Source organism: Strix uralensis, chromosome 2 (assembly GCF_047716275.1).
Source record: "Strix uralensis isolate ZFMK-TIS-50842 chromosome 2, bStrUra1, whole genome shotgun sequence".
Classification (NCBI taxonomy): domain Eukaryota; kingdom Metazoa; phylum Chordata; class Aves; order Strigiformes; family Strigidae; genus Strix; species Strix uralensis.
The window spans coordinates 40197669-40219554 of record NC_133973.1 but is presented as its reverse complement, the minus strand read 5'-3'; the positions used below and the strand labels follow the sequence as shown (position 1 = coordinate 40219554).

Here is a 21886-nt window from a genome sequence, read left to right as displayed (position 1 = left end):
GACTTTGAAGGAAAGTAAATGTTCTAGTCTGAAAAAGTTAATGGTATTCCTTAAGAATGGACTCCAGTTCACCTGCATAATGAAGCAAACCAACATACTAAGTTGCAGCTGTCATGTAGGCTAGCAGGAATTTCACAGTGTAGATGTTTTCTGTTGTCCTGGCCTGAGCTTCACTGAATTTGTAGTCATGAAGAATTTTTTTGCAATGAATTTTGACTAATAACTTCTTTTTTTCCATAACAGTAATATTGACGTAAAGTCTTAGATACAGATCTTCTAAAGATTGTACCAGCATCTTGAAACAAATGTACTTACTTCTGTGAACGTGTTACCACTTTATGCTTATATATTTTATGTATATTCTTACTTTTATGTATATTTATATAGATAAAAAAACATTTCCACGATTGCATTTTATAGGAGGAAAATGAGAAGAAGAGTCACCACAAGGACCATTCAGATAATGAATCCACATCTTCTGATAAGTAAGTGTGGTATAATTGTGGTAATTCTGTGTTGGTTTTATGTGGTTTTTTGCATCATTCCCATTTTCACATTCACCTATTATATTTTTTATATTTGCAGCTCTGGAAGGAGGAGAAGAGGACCTTTTAAAACAATCAAGTTTGGGACCAACATTGACCTGTCAGATGACAAGAAGTAAGTTGAGTACAGTTTGTCCTGTTCACGGCTGTATTCTACAATATGATACTCCTTCTGGAAGACCAGTGCATTCTTCTCAAACATCAGTCAGTCTGTTGATAAACCCAATTCCAGTTGCACACACCATTTCCACAATGAAATTGTTACGTTTGGTCTTTAAAGTGTTGTTATGAGTCCTTCGCATGCTGAAGTCTCTTTTCAAGCTTTTCTTTACGGGATCTTTATTTTTCCAGACATGAACTTCAGAAACTGTTCTTTCTAGTCCTCCTTCTAATATATTCCCTTTGTTTCATTCTGAGCCTTTAAATTATTTGCTTACTACTTTCATACTTCGAAAATACAAAGTTTTCAGTCTTTGCACAGAAATTGTAAGATTAAAGGTTTTTTCTTTCTTGTTTGTCTGGATTTTTGTTACTTTGTTTTTGTTTCCTTTTGTTCCTACTGTCATCCTTTCTGTTTCCACTGTTGTGTAGCTCTTGCTTCTCCTATCCAGGAACAGGGTTCAAACTATGTAGTAAAGACCAGACCAATGCTTACCTGTAGAAAAGCCATGATACCACTCCCAGAACCTCAAAAAAATAAGGAACCAATTGAGTATTCTTTAGACTACATATCCTTCTGTGAGTAAGTGTAGGTGACTCAGACGAACATCAGAAAGTATTAGGAATACTCTGAAAGCATGGTTTTATTGTCCAGTAATAATTTTTTATTTGGTTCGGTCTCTAGTTAGTATATATTTTCGTAAAAGATCCGGCATGTCTAGGCTTTCAGTCCTGCCAGCTCCAGTACAAAAATTCTGATCTACTTGAATCATTAGAGCAGAAGAAAATGTTACGGTGTTTGAAACTGGGGAATAAGCCCCGCTTAAGGTTCAGAGGTTTTTTGTGGTGTGGTCACTGAAGATCAATGTGTGTGTATATATGTATATGATTAGAGATTGTTTTAAAATTTCAAGTATAGATGCTAATTCTTTCTAAAGAAAATTCCGTCTGTAGATACAAAATTGTTGCTAATAAACCAGCACTCTGAGCAAACTGTTGGGAGAGAGACTTGAATCTAAGCATAACTAACCTGAGGGTCATAGGGAATTGGATTTTGATACTTTAAGTAGTTCTTGTAGGATCCCAGGTAGATGCCAGATCTTCTGATCTGCAGTCTCAGCTTTTTCTACAAAACTATCTTTCCTCTCAACTAGCCTGTCAGATTTGTGGTTATATTTGGAAATATTTAAAAATTCAAATAGTAACACAGATACCTGGGTGACATTACAGAACTCCACGCTTAAGTTCTGGGATTTTTGTGTTTGAAGATCTGTTTTTCTTAATGCCTGTATTCAGTTCCATAGCACATGCATGGTCACAGCAATTGCGTGCACAGGCTAGGGTATGTTTAGACGGTCCTCTTGACATATGTTGTAGCATCATATCATTTGGCTCTTGAAAGCATGGTTAACAGTTTCTGACTGACCAGCTTAGAGTGTGGAGGAAAGCACAGCTCTGTTTTCACTTGGAAAAGGTGTACACCGAGATGTAAACTGCAGGCAGACTTTTCTGGCAGTATAGCAGCAGACTGGCTAACTGTGAAAGTGAGTCCAGCCACCCTGGCTTTTAGCTCACCCTTAAATGGTATTGTTTAAATTTCTGTAACTGCCAAGTAAGGGTATTGCATTGTCTCAACTTCCCTCTTAAGTTACATAACAGTAGGTTCTCTGCTTCTTTATCTCCTATGCTAACAACTTTTTGAAAATGTTTCTATTTTCCAAAATCTTCTAAGAGTTTTAGGGATTCACACTTTGTTAATTTGCTATTTTGTTGCAGGTGGAAGTTACAACTCCATGAACTGACAAAACTTCCTGCTTTTGTACGTGTGGTATCAGCAGGAAATCTTCTAAGCCATGTTGGTCATACCATCCTGGGCATGAACACAGTGCAGTTGTACATGAAGGTTCCAGGAAGCAGAACACCAGGTAAGTATAATCTCTTTGCACGGAAAAAAACAGGTACTACTTCTGTGGTATTGATTTAACTATCCTGCAGATTTTCCATATCTTACAGCATGCATAAACATGATAAAATTGTACGTATTCAGTACTTCTTAAATTTGTTTAATTGAACTCTGCGTGTTCGAAGTACTAAATTACCTAATAGTGGAAATTTCTGGATTTCTGCAGTGCTAGGTAATTACTGTACTAATCTCTTGCATGCAATACTGGATTCTTTAAGGGGAAAAAGAGGATGGGTTTATGTACTTGGACAGTATTTGCATTTTACATGCCTTGAAAGTTTTTATAAGCTTCCAAAGTACAGCTTGTGCAATCATAGAAATCACTATACTTTTAGCTTTTAGATTCTTTATTGTTTGAGGATAGGACTCAAACCTCCATAATGAATAGTGTTATGTTAGGGCACAGGACTGAGATTTGAGGGATCTGGACTAAATTTCAGGGTCTGTTTTTTCTGAAGTACAATTTTAGAAAATTCCATTAGGGATTATGGCTCAGTTTTCAAGCTGTCAAAAGAAGATAAAATACTGGCATTTCTACATTGATTTTGAAAGCTCTTTGGGACAGATTTTCTTACTGCTTGTTTATTCAGTGCCTGAAGTCATAAAGTTTTGCTCCTGAGTGGGATTGTCAAGAGCTATCATAAAACACAAAATCTAAGCTTCAGCATCTTGAAGCATTTATTTCTGCAAAAAGGGAACTGCTGAAGAATTGGTCAGATTCACAAGATTGGTAGTTCCGGCTTTTAATTTTCCATAAACTAACAAAAGCAGAATTCTCTTGTCACGCGTAGCTTAATTGCGTTTCTTAACACCGTGAAGCACCCAAATAGTGTATGTGTCATATAAAAATATGTACAAGTACTTAAACTATGATGTAGGGGATTTTAGTAATTGTAACTCTGCATTTTCATAGCATTATTTTGATAGATCAACCTTACATAAAGTGTGTTTATTTTTCTCTAAATTGCAGGTCATCAAGAAAATAACAACTTTTGTTCAGTAAATATAAATATTGGTCCAGGTGACTGTGAATGGTTTGTTGTCCCTGAAAGTTACTGGGGTGTCATGAATGACTTCTGTGAAAAGTAAGCTGGGCGTGCTGTTTTTCCTCTGTTTTTTTCCAAGTTCTCTGTGCCTTTCTCAGGTCTAAGGGGGGGAATTACTGAGGGTGTCATATGAGGACATTTTATGGGTTTTCCAGGTAGTCAGAAAAGTTTTCTAAAATAAGTCAAAATGCAAAATCTAGAATTTATACAAAATGCGACTTTTGTACAATGTATAGGAAGTTGGATTGCCTGTGATAGCTTTGCTCTCAAAAATTAACACTAGGTCCATTTTTTTTTTTCAAACACAGGGATGAAGGAAATACGAGAAGTGAGAGATTGGTAGTAGCAAATGCTTCTCTAGGTTCAAGATTCAAATTTATACTACATTAAGGGGGATCAGAAGTTTAGTATAAGCGTAGGCTGACTGTGGCATCAATCCAGTTTTTGTAGTAGTAACATTTCCACACCAGAAAATCCATGACAGTCCTTGCTGTTTATCTAGGCACTCTATCATACATATTAAAGCTGACCTCTACTATTACCAAGTGGTGATGCCTTTGTAATGGCTTCTAGGGCTATTGCAGTGGAGTGACAGAATGAAGTTGGGGGTGAAGGAGTTGGGGTTTTGTTTTGTTTTTTTGCGAGTGATGTATGCTGTTAATCTTCATTATGATTAATACACATGTTGTACACAAGCAAGTACAGAGTCCTTGGTATTTTGTCATGGTTTCTTGCTGCTAGATCTAGAGGGAGAGCTTAGTTTACTCAGACCCAAGGAGGTGTCATGGCATGTTTTGCATATACTTCCATGTTTGTAGCCTGTTGGAAAAGTTGAGGTGCACTGACCATTGGGGAAATAGTCAGCCAGCTCTAAGACTGGGGTTTCTATGTTGTGCCTTGTGTTGAGTGGATGGTTTAAAAACAAACAAAACACACACAGACATGCACAACCACCACCCCACCTCCTTCCTCCCCTGCCCTCCCCCCCCAAAAAAAAGCAGAGAAGCAATTGTGTCCCCTAATCATGCTAGTGTTCGAGCAGTAGCATCTGAAGCTGATCTTACAGGAGAATTTTTTCTTTCTTAGCTAGTTAAAACTGGACTAAGATCTTGGCTTTTTTTCAGAACTTTTCTAGAGCTCTGCAAATTCATCTCAGGGTTTCTGTACTCTGTATTTTCTGCCTATCTACTGACAGCTGTTCTTATTTCATCCACCTTTACAAAGATTAGCCATCTCAAAATTGTAATTCCACTGATGCAGTTGCAATGTCTCTGATGATGATATATCTTTTACCCCCATGACACTGTCCTCCTGAGGGAGACAGAGAAACGAAGATCTTGGTAACCTCATAAAAAGTCTAGAGTGCCTGACAGAGGCACTGAATTGTCATTGAAAACTCTGGATTGTGAATGATCTCTCATGGTGCAGTATAAAAACAGTATAAAATTGGGATGAGGATAGGAGAGAAGTATGTATTTTGCTTAACCATAGTGGAAGAGTTTATGCTTAGGAAATTCATCTGAAGGTGTTTTTTCATGCTTCTCAGGAGAGCTGACATTTCTTGGCTGAATATAGCATAGACCTGTGGATCGTAGTTGAGATGGTGCCAACAGGTTGCTTGTTGTGTGGACAAGCTTCACATGCATACACTGCCAGTACAAGTACATGGCTGGCATTGTTCAAAACAGAAAGCATTTTCTTAAGAGCTGGCATGGTCTGTGTACAAAATCAGTCACTGGTTAAAAAAGTAACATTCGGCACCAGTGTCATGCTAGATCTGACCAAGGATTTCTCTGCCTCAGCATTAATAAAATACTGGGAAACTTAAAGGAGAACAGAACATAACTGAAGCCATAAATTGACTTCACGTGGACAGCTAGATAGTTGTTTTAATGTACTGTAGGATCTGTAATGTGGGATTAGGATCGAGGATTTTATAGATGAAATTTCCCTGTTGACTAGTCCTCCTGGGTCGCTGATTAGATGAAGAAAACATTTATCATTGGTGATCAGTGTTTACAGGTAATTTCATTGAAGTATCAACCACTAATATGTCTGCTGATAAATTCTGAAGACCTTCTTTTTCATATTGTTTCAGGAATAATATGAATTTCCTAATGGGATCTTGGTGGCCAAACTTGGAAGATTTGTATGAAGCCAATGTCCCAGTTTATAGGTTTATTCAAAGACCAGGGGATTTGGTGTGGATAAATGCTGGCACTGTTCATTGGGTTCAGGCTATCGGTTGGTGCAACAACATTGCGTGGAACGTTGGCCCTCTTACAGGTATGGTTGAATAGTGCCTGTGCTGAACTACGTAATTAGGTAATATTATACTATATATGCCACAGAACCTGCCATTTCTCACTAATTTACCATGCTTGGCTAGATTAAAAAATGAATGTACTGTATTTTTAAACCGTGATGGGTTGAGGTTTTGAATGATTGCACTGGTAAGCAGAAGAGAAAGCAGCAAGAATGCAGTCTGCACTTGTTCATTTAATGGGCTTGTAAAAATTACAGTTTTGTAACAAATACTAGCAGAAAAAAATGTTTATATTAATTCATACAGTCTGTCTTGTAGGCCGTTTCTTAACTTTTTCTCCCAAAACTTGTTCTACACAGCAGACTGTGCTATAGCTTGCATATGAGTTTAAGGACTTGTCCAATCTATCTTTTTCAGGACAACGGATACCTAATTGCTCTTTAGTGAAAGCATCAGGAAATGCAAACAGTTGTAAAATTTTGTTCATAAAGGACTATTAGGTTTTTCAGACCTACTGCTCTAGAAGTCTTTAGTTTTGACCGATGGTCTTGGAAGGTTTTTAGATGTGAGAATAGAAGGAAATTTCACAGCTAAAATGAGATTCTATCAAGCCTTTGAAGAAAACGTGCTTCCAAAAAATTCCCGTTCTCTTAAATAGCTTGAGGTGTGTCTTTATTTCATGATGGTGCAATAAATAGTATGTCTCCAGGATTGTATGACTGCCTGATACAGAGCTCACATGTTCAGTCGCAGTAAATTTTGTAAAACATTTTTTTAAAAAGGGCGGGGTGAGTAGGCTGATTAATGAAAAAGTCTGACTCATTGCAACAAATCTCTCAAGGTGCAGTCTTGCTTTTCAAGACAAATTATATACGATAGCATTACAAAATTATGATAGAGTGAATAGAGTGAGACGCAGACTTTTCAAGTTTAGATTTTTTTTTTTTTAAGATCTGAAATATTTGAACATTTATTAAGTAACCCTGTTTGAAATACTGCTCTGCGTGGTGTTTGGCTGCCGGCCGGGTTCAAACCATGATATCACCATAGAAATTGAACACTTGTCAGTAACCTGTTTTCACAGATAGTGAGTGCTGCTGTGGTATTGCGTGTTCTTTTAGCACCATAAATACACTTTTTGAAAGAAATTTTATAGAATTCAAGTGTAGTTGGAATGAATGGGTCATTGCAAATTAAGTTTAACCTAGCCCTAAAAGGTATACATTTTTATTATAATCAAATTATTTTGACTCCAGTTGGTACTTATTTTTTAACTTGACTAATTGCTTCTGTAACTCTGTTTTTGTGTAGCCTGTCAATATAAATTGGCAGTGGAACGGTACGAGTGGAATAAACTGCAGAGCGTAAAGTCCATAGTACCCATGGTTCATCTTTCATGGAACATGGCTCGAAATATCAAGGTCTCAGATCCAAAGCTTTTTGAAATGATAAAGTAAGTTTTATATATTTGAACATTTACTGTACCCTTTTCCGTAATCCTTTGTAAGGCTTTTCCATTCCTGAGAATCAAGCCAAAATTATTTTATATACTGTTTTTCAAACAATCCATTTATAGATATTATTAATTTTATTACATTTTATTTGATGTTTAGAATGATCTAATTAACTTTTCTGTTAAATATGCCATAGACATAATATAGCAGTTTACAGAAGCAGTTGACTTGGATGACAAAAGGTGTTGAGTATGTACCATAAGAAATAACAAAATTAGGTCATTAAGTCAAGTATTAGAATTAGAATGCTTAGTAATTTTTACAGCAATTTTAACTTAATTTTACATTTCTAGAACCTCTAGTTACTGCTCACACACTGTAATTTGGAGATCCAGTACAAATGTTTTAAATAAAGGCAAGTAGGAATTTGAAAGCCTCCTTCCCTTTGTTCTTTCTTCTGAACAATGAATTAATTGATGTATAAAATGATAATTCAGTTTAGTGACATTTCTCACATGCATATTCCAAAATGCAGGAGTATTCCAGGCTTGGAGCATCTTTAGTAATTTTTTTTAAAGATCGTAACTTCAAGTAAATATAAATCATACTGCAGCATCATTTTAACTAGGTTGAGGAGTGTATGGACATTTTGGCATATATTGTAGGTCTGTCTTAAAGAAAGTGAGGGAATGAATTCCAAAGCAAATTACTCATCATGAAAATACTCTGATAGCAGAACTCTATTTTCCTTTTTTTTTTCCCCTAGTAGGATTTATTGATGACATCTAAGTGAGACACCTTTTTACAGTAGGAATTTAATTTAGGCTTGAACATCTGTTGCAGAATGGAGGAATTGGAGAAATGGTACCTTTGTAGGACCAAGAATGTTGGAAGTTGAAGACAGGGAGGTTTGTTTACTCACTGTAAAGCTAGATTTTTGAATAGCATTTATGTGTGAATACTTTCTTAAAATCTAGTAACTAGGGTAAAGAAAATCTTTGCTGAATGCTTGACAGTCCTGCCCCTTCAATTAAGCTATTAGTGCTCATATTCAGGATGCCAGCTGTCATAAAAGGGAGAGGAGAAACTGAATAGTTAGAAATGAGAAATAGGGGGAAAAGAAGCAGGGCGAGGGAGGGAGGAAGCCAAAAAGTCCATTTAAAAAAACCAAAACCAAACCAAACCAAACAAAAACCCCACACAAAATACCCACAGACTTATTTCACAATTATCTTTATATATCTTCCCAAGCCCAGCAGGCATCCATTATAAAGCTTCAAGCAGTTCTGGAATGTTTTTGGCAAAATATTATTTCAATATTTTGGCACCTGTATTTTTTACATTTGCACAAGTTTGGGGGTTTTTTGCCATGGTTTAGGCTTAAAAGGAGAAAAACATGACTGAGCATAGGATCCTTCTCCAGGAGAATCGCTTAAAATGTAAAGAAACACAGAGGACAAAATGTTAGTTTCCTGTTGTCTTGCTGGCTAACAGCAGCTGAGCTTTTTCTAGTGAGACACCTAAACTTTAGGTGTACATTTCAAATAAACAGAGATGCTGAGGAGCAGATATAAACTTCGGTCTTGCATACAGTTACTTTTTCCAGTCTGCTGAAACCATTTCCAGTTTACTTGGATTAAGCCCTCCATCAGAGTTAGTTGTCAGCCAAGTCCCAGGTTCCATGCTATGTGTGCAAAGGGGAAGAAGATCCAATGATGAGCTCTGGTTTGTAGCTTCTGGTAGCAGTAACCTGAGGTAACTCCTGGTCGTGGTCACTTCTGTAGTTATGGTATAGCTGTTTCTAGAAATGGGTGTCGCCAGAATACACAGTCTAGTATCTGACCTTGGCTTTGTAAGCATACTGGAAAGGTAGAAACCTTTGTGAATCTCCTTAAGATAGGAAAGCAGTTGCATAGTTTTCCGATGGACTGCTTATCTGCAGGAAAACAGCACCAGCTTTCAAGTAGCTATTGTCCACTGCTCCTGGATTTTATAATGTCAGAAAATTTGTGTGTTTATATATGTGTGTGTATGCATGTGTACGTGATACAGCTGGTTGAATTTCATCTTGAATAGCTGACTTCTCATTTGTCATCAGGAAAAAAATCTATCGGTGACACAGCTTGTCATCTTTTTGCCAAATGCAGTGTGTAAAATTGCACATTGAAGATACCTGAAGTGTTAAGGTAGTTTGACTTCTATCTCTGGGGCTTCTTAGGTATCGGAAATAGTACAAAAGAATAGCTTTTGCAAAACAATAAAAAGTAGTTTGTAATTCCAATTTGAAAGATAAATACAAATATGTCTTACTGGGTTCTGTGAGAGTAACCACTACAGAGGCAACAAACTAAAATTTAAGCATACATATAAATATTGGGAACAGATTAATGATGAAAAGATATAGAATAGCAGTAGGGAAAAAAATAATAGAAGGAAACGTTGCTTTTGGAAGAAATGTGAAACCTCCTTATATTTTTAGATAATGTGCAACTCAGTGCTGTCTTGCTAGATGAAAGGCAAAGAGCAAAAACTGAAACTTTCTAATGAGATGTTTTTTAAAGATTTGTTATTAACAGTAGAATCATGAGCAGGAACACAGGCAAAGTTATTTAAAGCTTGACTGAGGGAGCGCAACCCTCAAGGAAAGAAAAATTAACCGCAAACCTCTTAGATGGAAGCTAGAAGGACTTTTACAAATGCATCTGTGGAAGAGAAAAATTTTAGAGGTAGTGGGAACATAGTAATAAAGGCTTAAAAAATTAATTCCAAAGTAACTGAAATACTAAGTTCTTTTACAAAAATAGTTTTAGAAACTTAAAAGAACATGACATGGCAGAAAGGATTTTACATAAAGTCATGAAGCCAGACAAAATACTTTTTAGTATCAGTAGCGAAGATATATTACTGAAAGATACAAAGAGGTCAGTTTTGCATTGCCATTGGGATGGTCTGCACACTTCAAAAGGTTTTACTGGATATTTAAATATTTGAACAGGTTTCTCACTGCCCTTCTAGATATCAGGAATGTTGTCCATTTTAAAATCTCCTAAATATTTGAATTTGACTGGACATGATTTACTCATACTCTCTATGCCATACCTGTAAATAATTTGAGAGATACGGTCTGGATTTTATTTTAACTGAATTCTCACTGTACAAGAATAAAAGCAGGCCTACAATACTAAAAGCTGACACTGTTTATCTTATACATTGTGACTCTGCTAAACACCGTTTTGGCTTTCTTTAGGCTTCCCAAACTTTAGGAAATTGTGGTGCATTTTCAAAGTGATGGTTCATATGCTGTCTCCCATTCTTTGACAACACGAAATAGTTAATATTTAAGTTTTCAGGTGTCATTACTAGAATCTGAATTTTATCCAGGGAGGGGGAATTCACCTTTTAGCTATTGTTTTTGGCTTTGGTTGCAAATTTGGCAGTGGTGTTATATGTGGGTTGCATTTTGGGCAATTCTTTTTTCACAACTGTACCACTAGCAAACTCTTTGAAAATAACACTTTGAAAATTCTTTGGAAGTCACGAGTGGAGAACAAAGGTGGCAAGTGTGCAGATGTGCTTTCAGTTGCTCTTTGGCATACCCAAAGACTTTTCCAGATAACAGCAGAAGAATGGTAGCTTTTAAGTTTATTTGATATGGGGCTGTACTGCATAAAAGAATGCTATACCAAAGTTACTGAGCTTGTCAGAAACATGTTAGCCTGACACTCAAGTGAATTAATACATGATCTATCACATCTGGTTGACCTTGGCATCATAAGTCCTATTAACATCAAACTTCGAAAGTGTAGAAGGAGTTACAGCTAAATGAGTTAATTTTCTTGAAATTCGTTATATGAAAATATGATGTTTAACATAGACACACACATTCAGTTTTGCATTATTCTCACAGTGAGGGTATTAATGAAGCTGTAAACTTGTTTTTGGTGAAGATGAACAGTCTGAGGGTAAAACATTGAGGAGAGTATCTCAAAGTAAGCCTAAGGTTCTATTAACTACTTGGAAACACATGAAACAAACTTTTTTAAAAAAAAATACAGAACGTATATATTACATGTTTAAGGCTTTAAAATGGGAGAAGGATCAAGTTGAAAACATTTTGATAGAACTCTTGAGCACTTTGTTTTCTGTCCAATGTTTGTTCTTCCCCTTACATTCTTCCTTCTGCATCTAATGAGCATGTAACATAACCACCCTGTGGAGGAGAAAATTAAAGGCTGCAAAGGCTGCAGCTCAAATAAATAGGATAGCTGAGAGCTAAAAATTATTGTAAATAACATTATAATTTAGAAATCTGGTGACCTATTTTGCCAGCTTTTTTTTAAAGAATGTATGTAGCTCATGCAATGCTAGAAAACAAGTTAGATTTTTCTAGTACAGAAGAGAACTGTATAAACTTGCGAAGATCAAATTCTATTTTTTTAATCCTTTATGGAAGTATGGCAGGGAATTGTTGATTTTAATTTGACATTTGACCAGTTCTTTTGTTCATTCATAAAATAAGTGTTAAAAAAAGATTTTTTTTTCAATGTTTTTTTCCTGTGAAGGAACTTTTTTTTTCTAATACCAACCTGTCTATTCTTTTTCCTTTTACATGGAAGAAGATACTTGTTGATAGATCTTGTTTCCACTGTGTGTGGTGTGATTCCTGTCAGAACTTGGGTTTTCAGACTTTGGATAACTGAAAGTTTAGTAGTGCTGAGGAAGTAACAGAGTTTTTCAGATGTTAGTTAAAACACTTCTTCGGATTAGGCCATATAGTCATTTCACAAAATGCAAACAGTTATTTTGAACTTGGCAGTTCAAACTAACTTTTTTGTGATAAATTCATAGTTCAAAATAAAATACATGAATTGCTTTTGAAAAGACATTGTTTTATTGTGCTTAAAAGAGCATTCATGCATTCCAGTCAAAAATGAAAGATACAGCCTGTTTGCAGAGCAAGGGGCGGTACTGAAACGGAACAAATCTACACAGAGGTCCATAAGCATGTGGTCTAACTTCTACCTAAGTCATGAATCCAGTGATTCATATTAGCCAGCTGTTTCTGAAATCCCAGAGGAAGAGTAAGCTCCAGGTACACGGTCTTGGAAGAAATATAGGCCTACTTGAATCTTGCTATAAAGTTGAATATTGAACTAAATATACAACTGATTTTGATTGCAGGTACTGCCTGTTAAGAACTCTCAAACAGTGTCAGACACTGAGGGAAGCTCTAATCGCTGCAGGAAAAGAGATTGTCTGGCATGGGCGAGCAAAGGACGAGCCAGCTCATTACTGTAGCATTTGTGAGGTCGGTAAGAATATGTGTTGAGCTTGTGTACTACTATAATATTTACTTAAATTTCCTGTCTTTTGTTGTTGTTGCTATTTTAATTTTGCTTTTAAGTTGCAGCATCTACTGTATGCTATAAGCACATATATGTGATGAAGTACTGTCTTCAAAGAGCTGTTTTTCTAGACATATGCTGTATTTTGTTGCAGTCTCTTCCACAGTACTTCAACAGCATTGTTATTCACTAGGTCAATTTTCAATTCTCAGTTACTGTAAAAAGTTGTTACCCCTTCCTGCATATAATTTGATCTGCTGAGTTTCATTTTAAAGGTGTATCTGTTTTCATTTCTGAAGTCAACAACAGCCCCAAAAGAGAACTTAAGTACATTTTCTTCACATGACATAGCATTTTGCTGAAATTTTTGATTCAACTTTCTGTTAATAGTTCCTTTAAAGTATTGGTTAATAGTTTTCATGAAGCTTAAAAGAAAATAAAATTTTCCTAACCCCTGAAAATCAGTTTCTAGTTATCTTGTGAATGATCCTCTTGGGCAGGATGAGCATGTGACAGAGTAGTAAGGAAATAATATCATGAACTTCTGTTGCAGACAGATTTTAAAAAAGAAAATTAGGTATACTTGTTATAAATCCCCACCTTACTGAGTAACCCCTATTCAGAGTATGAATCCTGCTTTGTCAATATTGACCAAAAGCTTTCCCATAGCGATGTTCATGCAGACATCTGAAGTGTAATATTAGTCGTTTTACAGTGTTTCACTTCTCTGCCTGAGCCTTAGGAGGATGGATTTTCCCTGAACAAATCTAATTTTTCTCTTTGCATGCACAGGGTAAGGTTGTAAATGTTGAAGAAAATAGTTTTCATGGTTTAGCTTTTAAAAAATGAAATTGTAACAGTTGACTTTCTGTTTCCTGTCTAATAGGTGGAAGTCTTTGATCTGCTTTTTGTCACTAGTGAGAGCAATTCTCGAAAGACCTATGTTGTACATTGCCAAGACTGTGCACGAAAGATAAGCACGAACCTGGAAAATTTTGTGGTGCTAGAACAGTACAAAATGGAGGACTTGATGCAAGTCTATGATCAATTTACATTAGTAAGTCAAATTAATAAGTGGGTGCATAAATACATTATTTGTAAAGCGGTTGTAGGCTGTCTTGGTACTCCATTGTATGAGTACCGTGGACTTTCTGATTCAAATGGAGGTCTGGGTTATGTGTGATATTTACAGAACAAAACGCTGAAGAGTCAGAATTATGTGAAATAGTACAGTAACTTACTGCAGAACATAACCACTGAGTTTTCAGGAAAAGTATGATGTTACAATTCATAAAGTTGTGGCTTTAAAAATCCAATAGAGATCACCTGAAGACCATAACTGGATCAGATGGAGATGGGAAGAATCAGGACAGTGAAGCTTGGAGAAACTAGCACCAGGTTCAAGAGCATCTCTAATACATTGGTTGTGGTATGAAGTCAGTATAGCAGCAGAGCATCCTGTGCACTCAGACCCCTTCCTTCCCCTTCCCCACCCATCCCCTCCCAAATCAGCACTGTCCTTCTGCTTAGCAAGTGGATGCTCTCAAACAGTTCTGTCTTTTGGCTTGGGGCCTCCTTTGCGTTTCAATTTAAAGCAAAAAGCCTCTTTGCCATTATAGCTTTGTGCTATATATGGCAGCCTCCTGCTTTGAACTGTGTCAGCACAACTGTCCTAACATTTCACCCAGGTTTCATTGTTTCAGGCAAAGATGGCTTGTTTGTAATCACAATGGAAGTGATGCTGGATTTATTTATAAGCCTTGCCTTTCTGTCAAAGGAGACAAACGTTGGACTAAGCGTTATGAGAATTTCATGTTGAATTAAATGCAACAGCCCAGAAACGGCTGTGCCTTTTGATTCATTTCCAGGTGCTGCAGAAAATGTATGTTTAGACAATTATTTCATGTAATGCTAGCATGCTAAGTTGTGACTTTTTGAGTGAAGGCCTCAAGGCTCACCAGTAGAGGCTGGCGCGAGTGCAGGACCATGTGCTCTGATTTTAATTCTCTTCATTGGTCCTACAGGGCCTGAGGTGGTTGAACTTCAATACATCCTTCTAGGAGCCCATTGTCATTATAGTTTGTGAAATACTGCAATTTCAAAGTGATGATCTGTTATAGAAAAGTATATAAACAAACACCTGTTCTCAGATATGTCATTCAGTTGAGTGGAAATGGGCAAGAATATTTCTGTATGGAAAAGAGGGGGAAGGGAGGGAGGGCTGTTTTGTGGTCTGTGTTTATAACATTATACATAACAGTGATACTGCCCCTAGAACAAGGCTTCTCAACCTGTGAGTAGCTCCCTCCCTCACCAAAGCCTATACCTGCAGCCCTAAAGGGCATTAATAATTGTTTTCTTGCGAAATTGGTGTACCCATTCATTTCTTTTAAAGAGGATACAGTCTCAATTGAGAAGAGTCATGGCCTAAAAGTGACATCTCGCAGATCTAGGAGAAGAGTTAAGGCTTGTTGCAAGTCACAGGACAAAGATAATCTGAGATGGCAAAGGTGCAGTAGGCCTAATGGAGAGGCTCTGTGTTTGGGGTGGAGTATAGGCAGCAAGCATGGGGATCAGCTAGTGTTAGTGTTTCATAGGTGGGTACTATGGTTTGATTTAAAGTGTCTTTCAAATCTGTGAGCAGCTTCTCAGAGATTCCACATCATGACAGGACTGATGAGGAGGAAAAGAGGAGAAGGAAATGCCATCAGAGATTCAGTATTTGGATGGTAATGCCACAACGTGCAATATTGGGAGGTAGTTAGGAAACATTTAGACCTTGTCTCCTGAAGGCAGGCAGGAACAAGACACCTACCTTACTTCAGTCTTGAGGCACTCTAATGTTGTCTTTCGGGTTTAAAAAAACAAAAAAACCCACAAAAAAACCCAAAACCGAACAAAAAAACCCATTTGTCCCCATGTCAGAGAATCTGAGACCATTTCCACAGCTACCCCAACTTCAGAGTTACATGTTATTATTTAAGTAGAGGGGAAGAAGTGTGAAGCCTGCAGGGCATTTGGAGAGCCACAGATGGACAGTTCCTCCCCACTGGTAAACAGGTTGAGAATCCCTGTTTTAGAGTATATAAAGATAAATCTATACTGAACCCATATGGAGGTCTTTGCTGCCACAATGGAACTTGTTTTGGCAGCTCACATCATATTAACGCAGACATCCCCACAGCATATTCCAGTCTGCAGTATAGGCAAAATCCTAATGCAGAGTAGTCATAAAATACATATTGTATTTGAGTAAGTTGGGAAAAAATGCTAGTATCCAGTTGAAAGAGTCCTGAAGTGTAAAACCGGTAGTGTGTGTGACTTCAAACTCTCATGGTTACAATTTGTGCAGGTCTTGGTTAAACAACCGAGTTTTCCACCCTTGTAGAAAAGGTAATTTAATGTTTTCTTTTTCAGGCTCCTCCATTGCCATCCTCCTCATCTTGACATTTTTTCATGGACATTAAATGAAAACTTTTCTGATATTCAGGAAGTGACCCAGTTCTGCACCACTGATTTTTGTAGCTATCCCGTAAGGCTGCTGGCTGAAAGCTGTGTCTATGCAACCTTCCAAGTGCGGAGTGTCAACCAACTGGACAGGAGAGAGCACTGCCTCCTACTCCAGAACTCAAAACAAATAAAGCTCATCCAGCTGTACTTCAAAAAAATAATTCCATGTTTTGTATATATCTGACAAAACTGGCAACATTATACAGACTACTGACTTGAAGACCACCTCTTTTGTATTTCTCTGTTTCTGGGCTGATGAGTTGGTTTCATCCATTTTTCCCCTTCAGAATTTCCCTTGGAAAAAGTACTAGCTTAGCTGGTCATTTCTTTGTAAGGTAGTTAGAAATTTTAAGTCTTTCTTTGGGCAACTTTTTTTTTTTTTTTTTTTAATGTGAAGAGTTAGGTGATATAAATTTTTTACTGCTTTTACGTTTTTCTGTCTTGTTTTGAAACCATGACGGTTACACTTTTGGTTCCTAAATAAAATTTAAAACAATTAACAGCCAAGTCACAAAGATAAATGGGTTGCACATAGACTTAAGGAATAAACTTCAGATTTGTGATTTTTGTTTCTAATCTTGATGTAAATTTACACTATTTATAAATACATATTTATTGCTTGAAAATATTTGTGAATGGAATGCTGTTATTTTTTCCAGATTACCTGCCATTGAAATTTTAAGGAGTTCTGTAATTTCAAACACTACTCCTATTACATTTTCTATATGTAAATAAAACTGCTTAGCATTGTACAGAAACTTTTATTAAAATTGTTTAATGTTTAAAGTTTTTCTATTGTTTGAGTTTTAAAAAGATTTTATGTACAGTGCCCAGTTTTTGTTCTTTTTTTGAATCTGATTATATATATTTTATATATACTCTTGTGCTTGTGTATATATATAATATATATAGAAACTCGAATATAAATATGTGTATAAAGATTTAGAGACTAAATTTTTCTCATTTTAAGTTTTACATCTATGGTAGATTTGAGGTGTCTACTGTAAAGTATTGCTTACAAAAGTATGATTATTTTTAAAGAAATATATGGTATGTATCCTCAAGACATAGAATGATCTTCAGACTGGTTTATTGTTAAATTGCACTTTTTGCAATAACAGACCAATAAATAGTTGCTGCCAAAATGTAGTAGTAGAAAATAAGTAATGGCTAAACTTTAAAGCTCTTCAAGAAAATACCGGCTTTGACAGGAAGTTTGGCACTAGTTTTAGAAGAGGAATGAAAAAGGTGAATTTGAGTTTGGGTGGGGATATTCTCTAGAATTCAACCAAATTGCAACTTATATATTACATTATGTTCTATTAACAATTTAAAAAGCTAAGACTGAATCATCTTGGAGTCATTGTTGACCCCAAAAAAGGACGTTGTTTTGTGGTATTCTGTTGTATTTTCACATATTTTGTAATACGAATTCACTGGTAAATTTTTGAAGCACTAGGTTTATTTAGGACAAGTTTATAATATGTCATTGTAACAGTTTGCAGTTTTAATGATGGTATTTATTTTAAGTTGCTCCTTTCTCATTAGCTTCTTGAAAATGCATTAAATCTAAATTTCAAAATTGATAGCTTTCTTATCAATCGGAGTTGACTGATGCAGAAGGTTCTGCATCAAACAATTTCTCATAATTTCTCATTAGTGGGGTATGTTAGTGATTGCATTGTTAAATTTTTTGTAATCAATGTGAAGTGTTAAAGGCACAGAGCATGCTAATAGTTTCTTCTGAAGAAAAAGAATTGCCTCTTACATTGCAGCTTCAAACGAAGGGTGTTTTTAATGAAGAATCAGTACAGCTTGTCTAATGCTGTTACAACAGTTTAACCATAGTTATAAATGACTTTCTTGCTAGTTCTTACTACAGTTGGACAAAAGGGTATAGAGATTAAAGGAAATCATAACAAATGCTCTTGCCAGCAAAATTATCAACTAGCAGTTAGGAAGCCAGTATTTGCAGTTCTGTAAAGATGTAAGTCTCAGCTCTTGATAACAAACTCTACAAATCATTATTTTTTACTTATGTATTTTATGCAGTCATAAATATTGTAATCTTGACAAACCATGCTGCAACTGAAAAACTACTCCTTTACAGTAGTCTTAAACCCAAATAAAAACAAGATAACTTACCTCAACTAATGGTAAACAAAAAGTCCTCGTTTCTCAGTGCTGTAAAAGAATATTGCTAACTAGGGAAAGAGCTACTGTGCGCTAATCAAAAGGGCTTTGTACCCTTCCTCCCCCTTTGGAAAAGAGGATATTCCCAAGGAATAAAACTCGTATTTTGTCAATGAACAAGTAGACCAAATCAGTAGAGCATCAGGCAGTATTGCTCATTGTGCATGAAGGTTTTGTCATGAATTTGAATTGCTGCAGGGCTTTGATATTTTGCAGTTTTCATATTTAATTACACTATGCTCCTAACCGATGGACAGTTTTGATCTATAAGCTGCTATGATTTAGAATGCTTTTGTTTCATTTTATTAAAAAAGCACAAGTTAATATTTTATCAATTGTAGTTATTATGAAGCGCTTCAGCTTCTTAAATTATGAAGCGCATAATGCAAGTGAAACTTTTGTAATCTTCTGGATATTTCCAAGCGTTAGCAATTGGGCAGGGCGGGGGGAGGCGGGAGTCCTAAACTGAACAGAGGGGACTAGCTCGCTTCCCAAGGAACCGCAGTCTTGGGGCCCTTGAGCTCCACAGCTGAGCCGTACTGCAAGTGATTCTGATTTGCGTGTGGCTACAAATTATAGTAGCAGGCAAATTAAAGATCAAAGTGTAAAAGGATGAAAATGGCCAAAGATGTGGCATTTATTGCAAGGATTTTTGAAAGGAACATACTAATAGAAAAAAGGCATTATTAGGGGATGGATTAAACCAGAGATACAAATGGGTGTTTAAAAGTAAAAAGTTGAAGCAAGATAATAGGGAGTTAGAAATAAATAGCAACATTTGCTACTGAACTGTGTGGATCTGAGAACTGTCCTGGAGGAGCTTGACAACAAAGGGATCCCATAAATGGGGAGAAGGAATAGTCGCATGTTTCTGAGTTTAATTTCAGTTCGTCCGTAAATATATTTAAGAGAGCATTTGATTTTTAAGTTTTCCTCTCTTCACTTTTTTGGGAAAAGTGAAGTCCTACTAGTGGTTATATTTTAGAAGTAGTCATGTTGGTAGCTACATAAGTAAGAAGTATTTAGAGAAAGGTCACTAGAAAGTGAGAAGTATCTAGTGACAGAAAATTCCCCAAGTTTCCTGAATTTATATGGTAGGTAACTTTTTGATTCTATAGACAAAGTATCCTGAATCTGTGCCCTTCTAGTTGGAAGAAGGACTTTCAAAGTAGTATTAAAATGGTGCTGCTTTGCTTAAATGAGTACAGCTTGCCTCAGTTCAGTGTAGTATAGCAGATTCTTGGAACAAGGGTGGGCAAGGCTTGGGGACTCCACAGCTGTGGATATTCTGGCCACAAATACATTTACTGATTGGGAGATAGAAGATGCAAGGATTCAACTGAGATGATAGGGAAGAGGGTGCTCATCCTTGGTTGCTGCCCTGATCCTGGAAAGGGGCTCAAGTAAAGATGTTACTTGGCGTACAGGGCTAGGAAGAGGGCTTCCCGAGGTCAGAGCCATTTTGTCTGGATCCATAGCAGAGTCATGGCCCAACGGCTGAGATGGGGCCAGCAGCTAAGGGTGGTAGGGAAGCTTCATCTTCCATAACTGCTTTAGCCAGTGTGGGAACCAGAGAGAGGAAGCAGTCCAGCTGGGGGTCAGCAAGCTGTGCAGGACAGGGAGAAGGCTGATGAGGATGATGATTTACCTCTGGGGCAGGTCAAAGCCAACCAGTACTGACTGCTTCCGTTGTGCAGAGGAGGTGATATGCAGGCGATGCCCGGACAAGTTCAAGCTGCAGACTAAGCTGAGGCTCAAGTTCAAGCAAGCTCAGTGCAGAGCTGTTACCTGCAGGGCCCCAGGAAGGAAGGCAGAGGATGCCAGGGAGGAGGCTGCTAGCAAGGCAGCAGTGCGGGCGTGGGGCCCACCAGGCCCCAGGGCAGCCTCATTCCAGGAAAATAATGGCGTTCCTCCAAAAAGGGGGAGAGCAGGATGTACTTGGTAATTGCTGGGGTGGGGGGGGGAGGACGACACATGACAGATTTCCTTGTTAGTGCCAGGAGGTACATGCAGAGCTAAAGAAAATAGCAGGTGGAGAGGGAGAGCAGCCTCCACGCTGCACCCGGGGCAGAGCCCACGCTGTGGGAGATTACGTGGGGTGGGGTGGGGTGCAGCAGCAGCGTGTCTGGGCTAGGAATGTGGGGACAAGCCCTGAGCCCCACAGGAGCTGTCACCCTGTCACCGCAGGCTGGAAGAACTTGAGTGAGTGTTGGCTGCCTTGCTCTGGAGGAGCGGTGCTTGGCCCCGTCCCAGCAGGCTGGGCTCTCCCACTGCTTGCAGCAGCAGTGCTGGTGATAAGGGGGAAGGGATGGATTGTGAAGAGGTGAGCACCCGTTAAAAGATTCAAAAGATTAGGTACGGGCTGAGGTGCGTGGATCCTTATTTACTTCAGGAAACCATAAAAACATACTGGAGGGATGGAAGAAGGGAAAAGGCATCTCGTAGTGCCAAGAGCAGGGAGGGCTCAGCTTCCAGCTTCACCCCTTGGGCAGTAGTGTCAGCGTTTTACAGGTCACTGCCAGCCCTCCTATTGCCATGGGCCTTGTTAAAGCATTAAAATACAATTGCTGCTGCCCCTGCCTGGGGAACTGCAGGGCACTGGGTATACACAGCAGTTGGGACATACATAGAGAGGCTGGAGATGGGATGGAAATGGATTTATCAGTAGAGCCCTCTGCCTCCTTCCTGTCCCGCCCTGAAGCTCCTGAAGGGCGACAGTTCCTCTCTTGCAGAAGGCAACATGCGGCCAGTTTTTAGCAGGATGACTAATGACACATCCCACAATTTTTTTCTGATAGGAGGTGTTTTCAGGCCTGGTTTAAATGTGCGCTGTTGCCCAGGATATAGGGAGTGACACGTGGTTTGGGACTGAAGCTGGTGAAAAGGGAGACCAAGTCAGAACAGGCATAGAAGAGAACAATTTAAAAGTAGCAAAGCCCAGGTAATGGTTAATTGATGGGCTAATGGTTAAACAAATAGGCTGAAGCAGTAACTCTTTCAATTCATGGAGCTGGGAGACACTTGAAAGAATCCCACCTGAAGCCAAGGCCTACAACCCAGCCATTGCCAGAGTCCACAGGAGCATTGAAATGTGATATGAAAGACTTGGCTGTAAAGTACATACAAAAGCTTAAAATCATTGAAAGGTGCAGAAAAGACACCACAAGAGAGACTGAGACGAGTAGTAGTGTAAAATGAGTCTAGTGACGTGGCTGGGCTATCATTTATATTAGCCTTCCATGCACAGAGAAAGACAAACAGGAATAAATATTTTCAGCCCTTTTCTTCTCTGTACTTTTCAGCAGCAAACCAGTGGGAAACTGAGTAGTCCTTTGAGTAAACTGCACTTTTCTTGCAACATCTTGCAGGAGCTACAAGAAATGTTGGAGGAGGTTTAGGGCTGTT

General features: G+C 37.8%; 1 protein-coding gene across 21 annotated transcripts in view; it reads left to right on the top strand.

Annotated features, from left to right (window-relative positions):
* Nucleotides 1-18438, top strand: part of KDM6A (lysine demethylase 6A) — a 163007-nt gene extending 144569 nt beyond the window's left edge. For 13 of the 21 annotated variants that reach the window (XM_074858462.1, XM_074858473.1, XM_074858467.1 and 10 more), the window contains 10 exons: nt 421-485; nt 586-660; nt 2481-2629; nt 3638-3752; nt 5812-5999; nt 7291-7432; nt 12615-12741; nt 13665-13835; nt 14098-14176; nt 16196-18438. In XM_074858462.1, coding sequence (XP_074714563.1) covers nt 421-485; nt 586-660; nt 2481-2629; nt 3638-3752; nt 5812-5999; nt 7291-7432; nt 12615-12741; nt 13665-13835; nt 14098-14154 — 1089 coding nt within the window. In that variant the 3' untranslated portion in view covers nt 14155-14176; nt 16196-18438. The other 8 variants (XM_074858469.1, XM_074858465.1, XM_074858471.1 and 5 more) reach the window with 3 other exon arrangements.
* The last annotated feature ends 3448 nt before the right edge of the window (nt 18439-21886 follow it).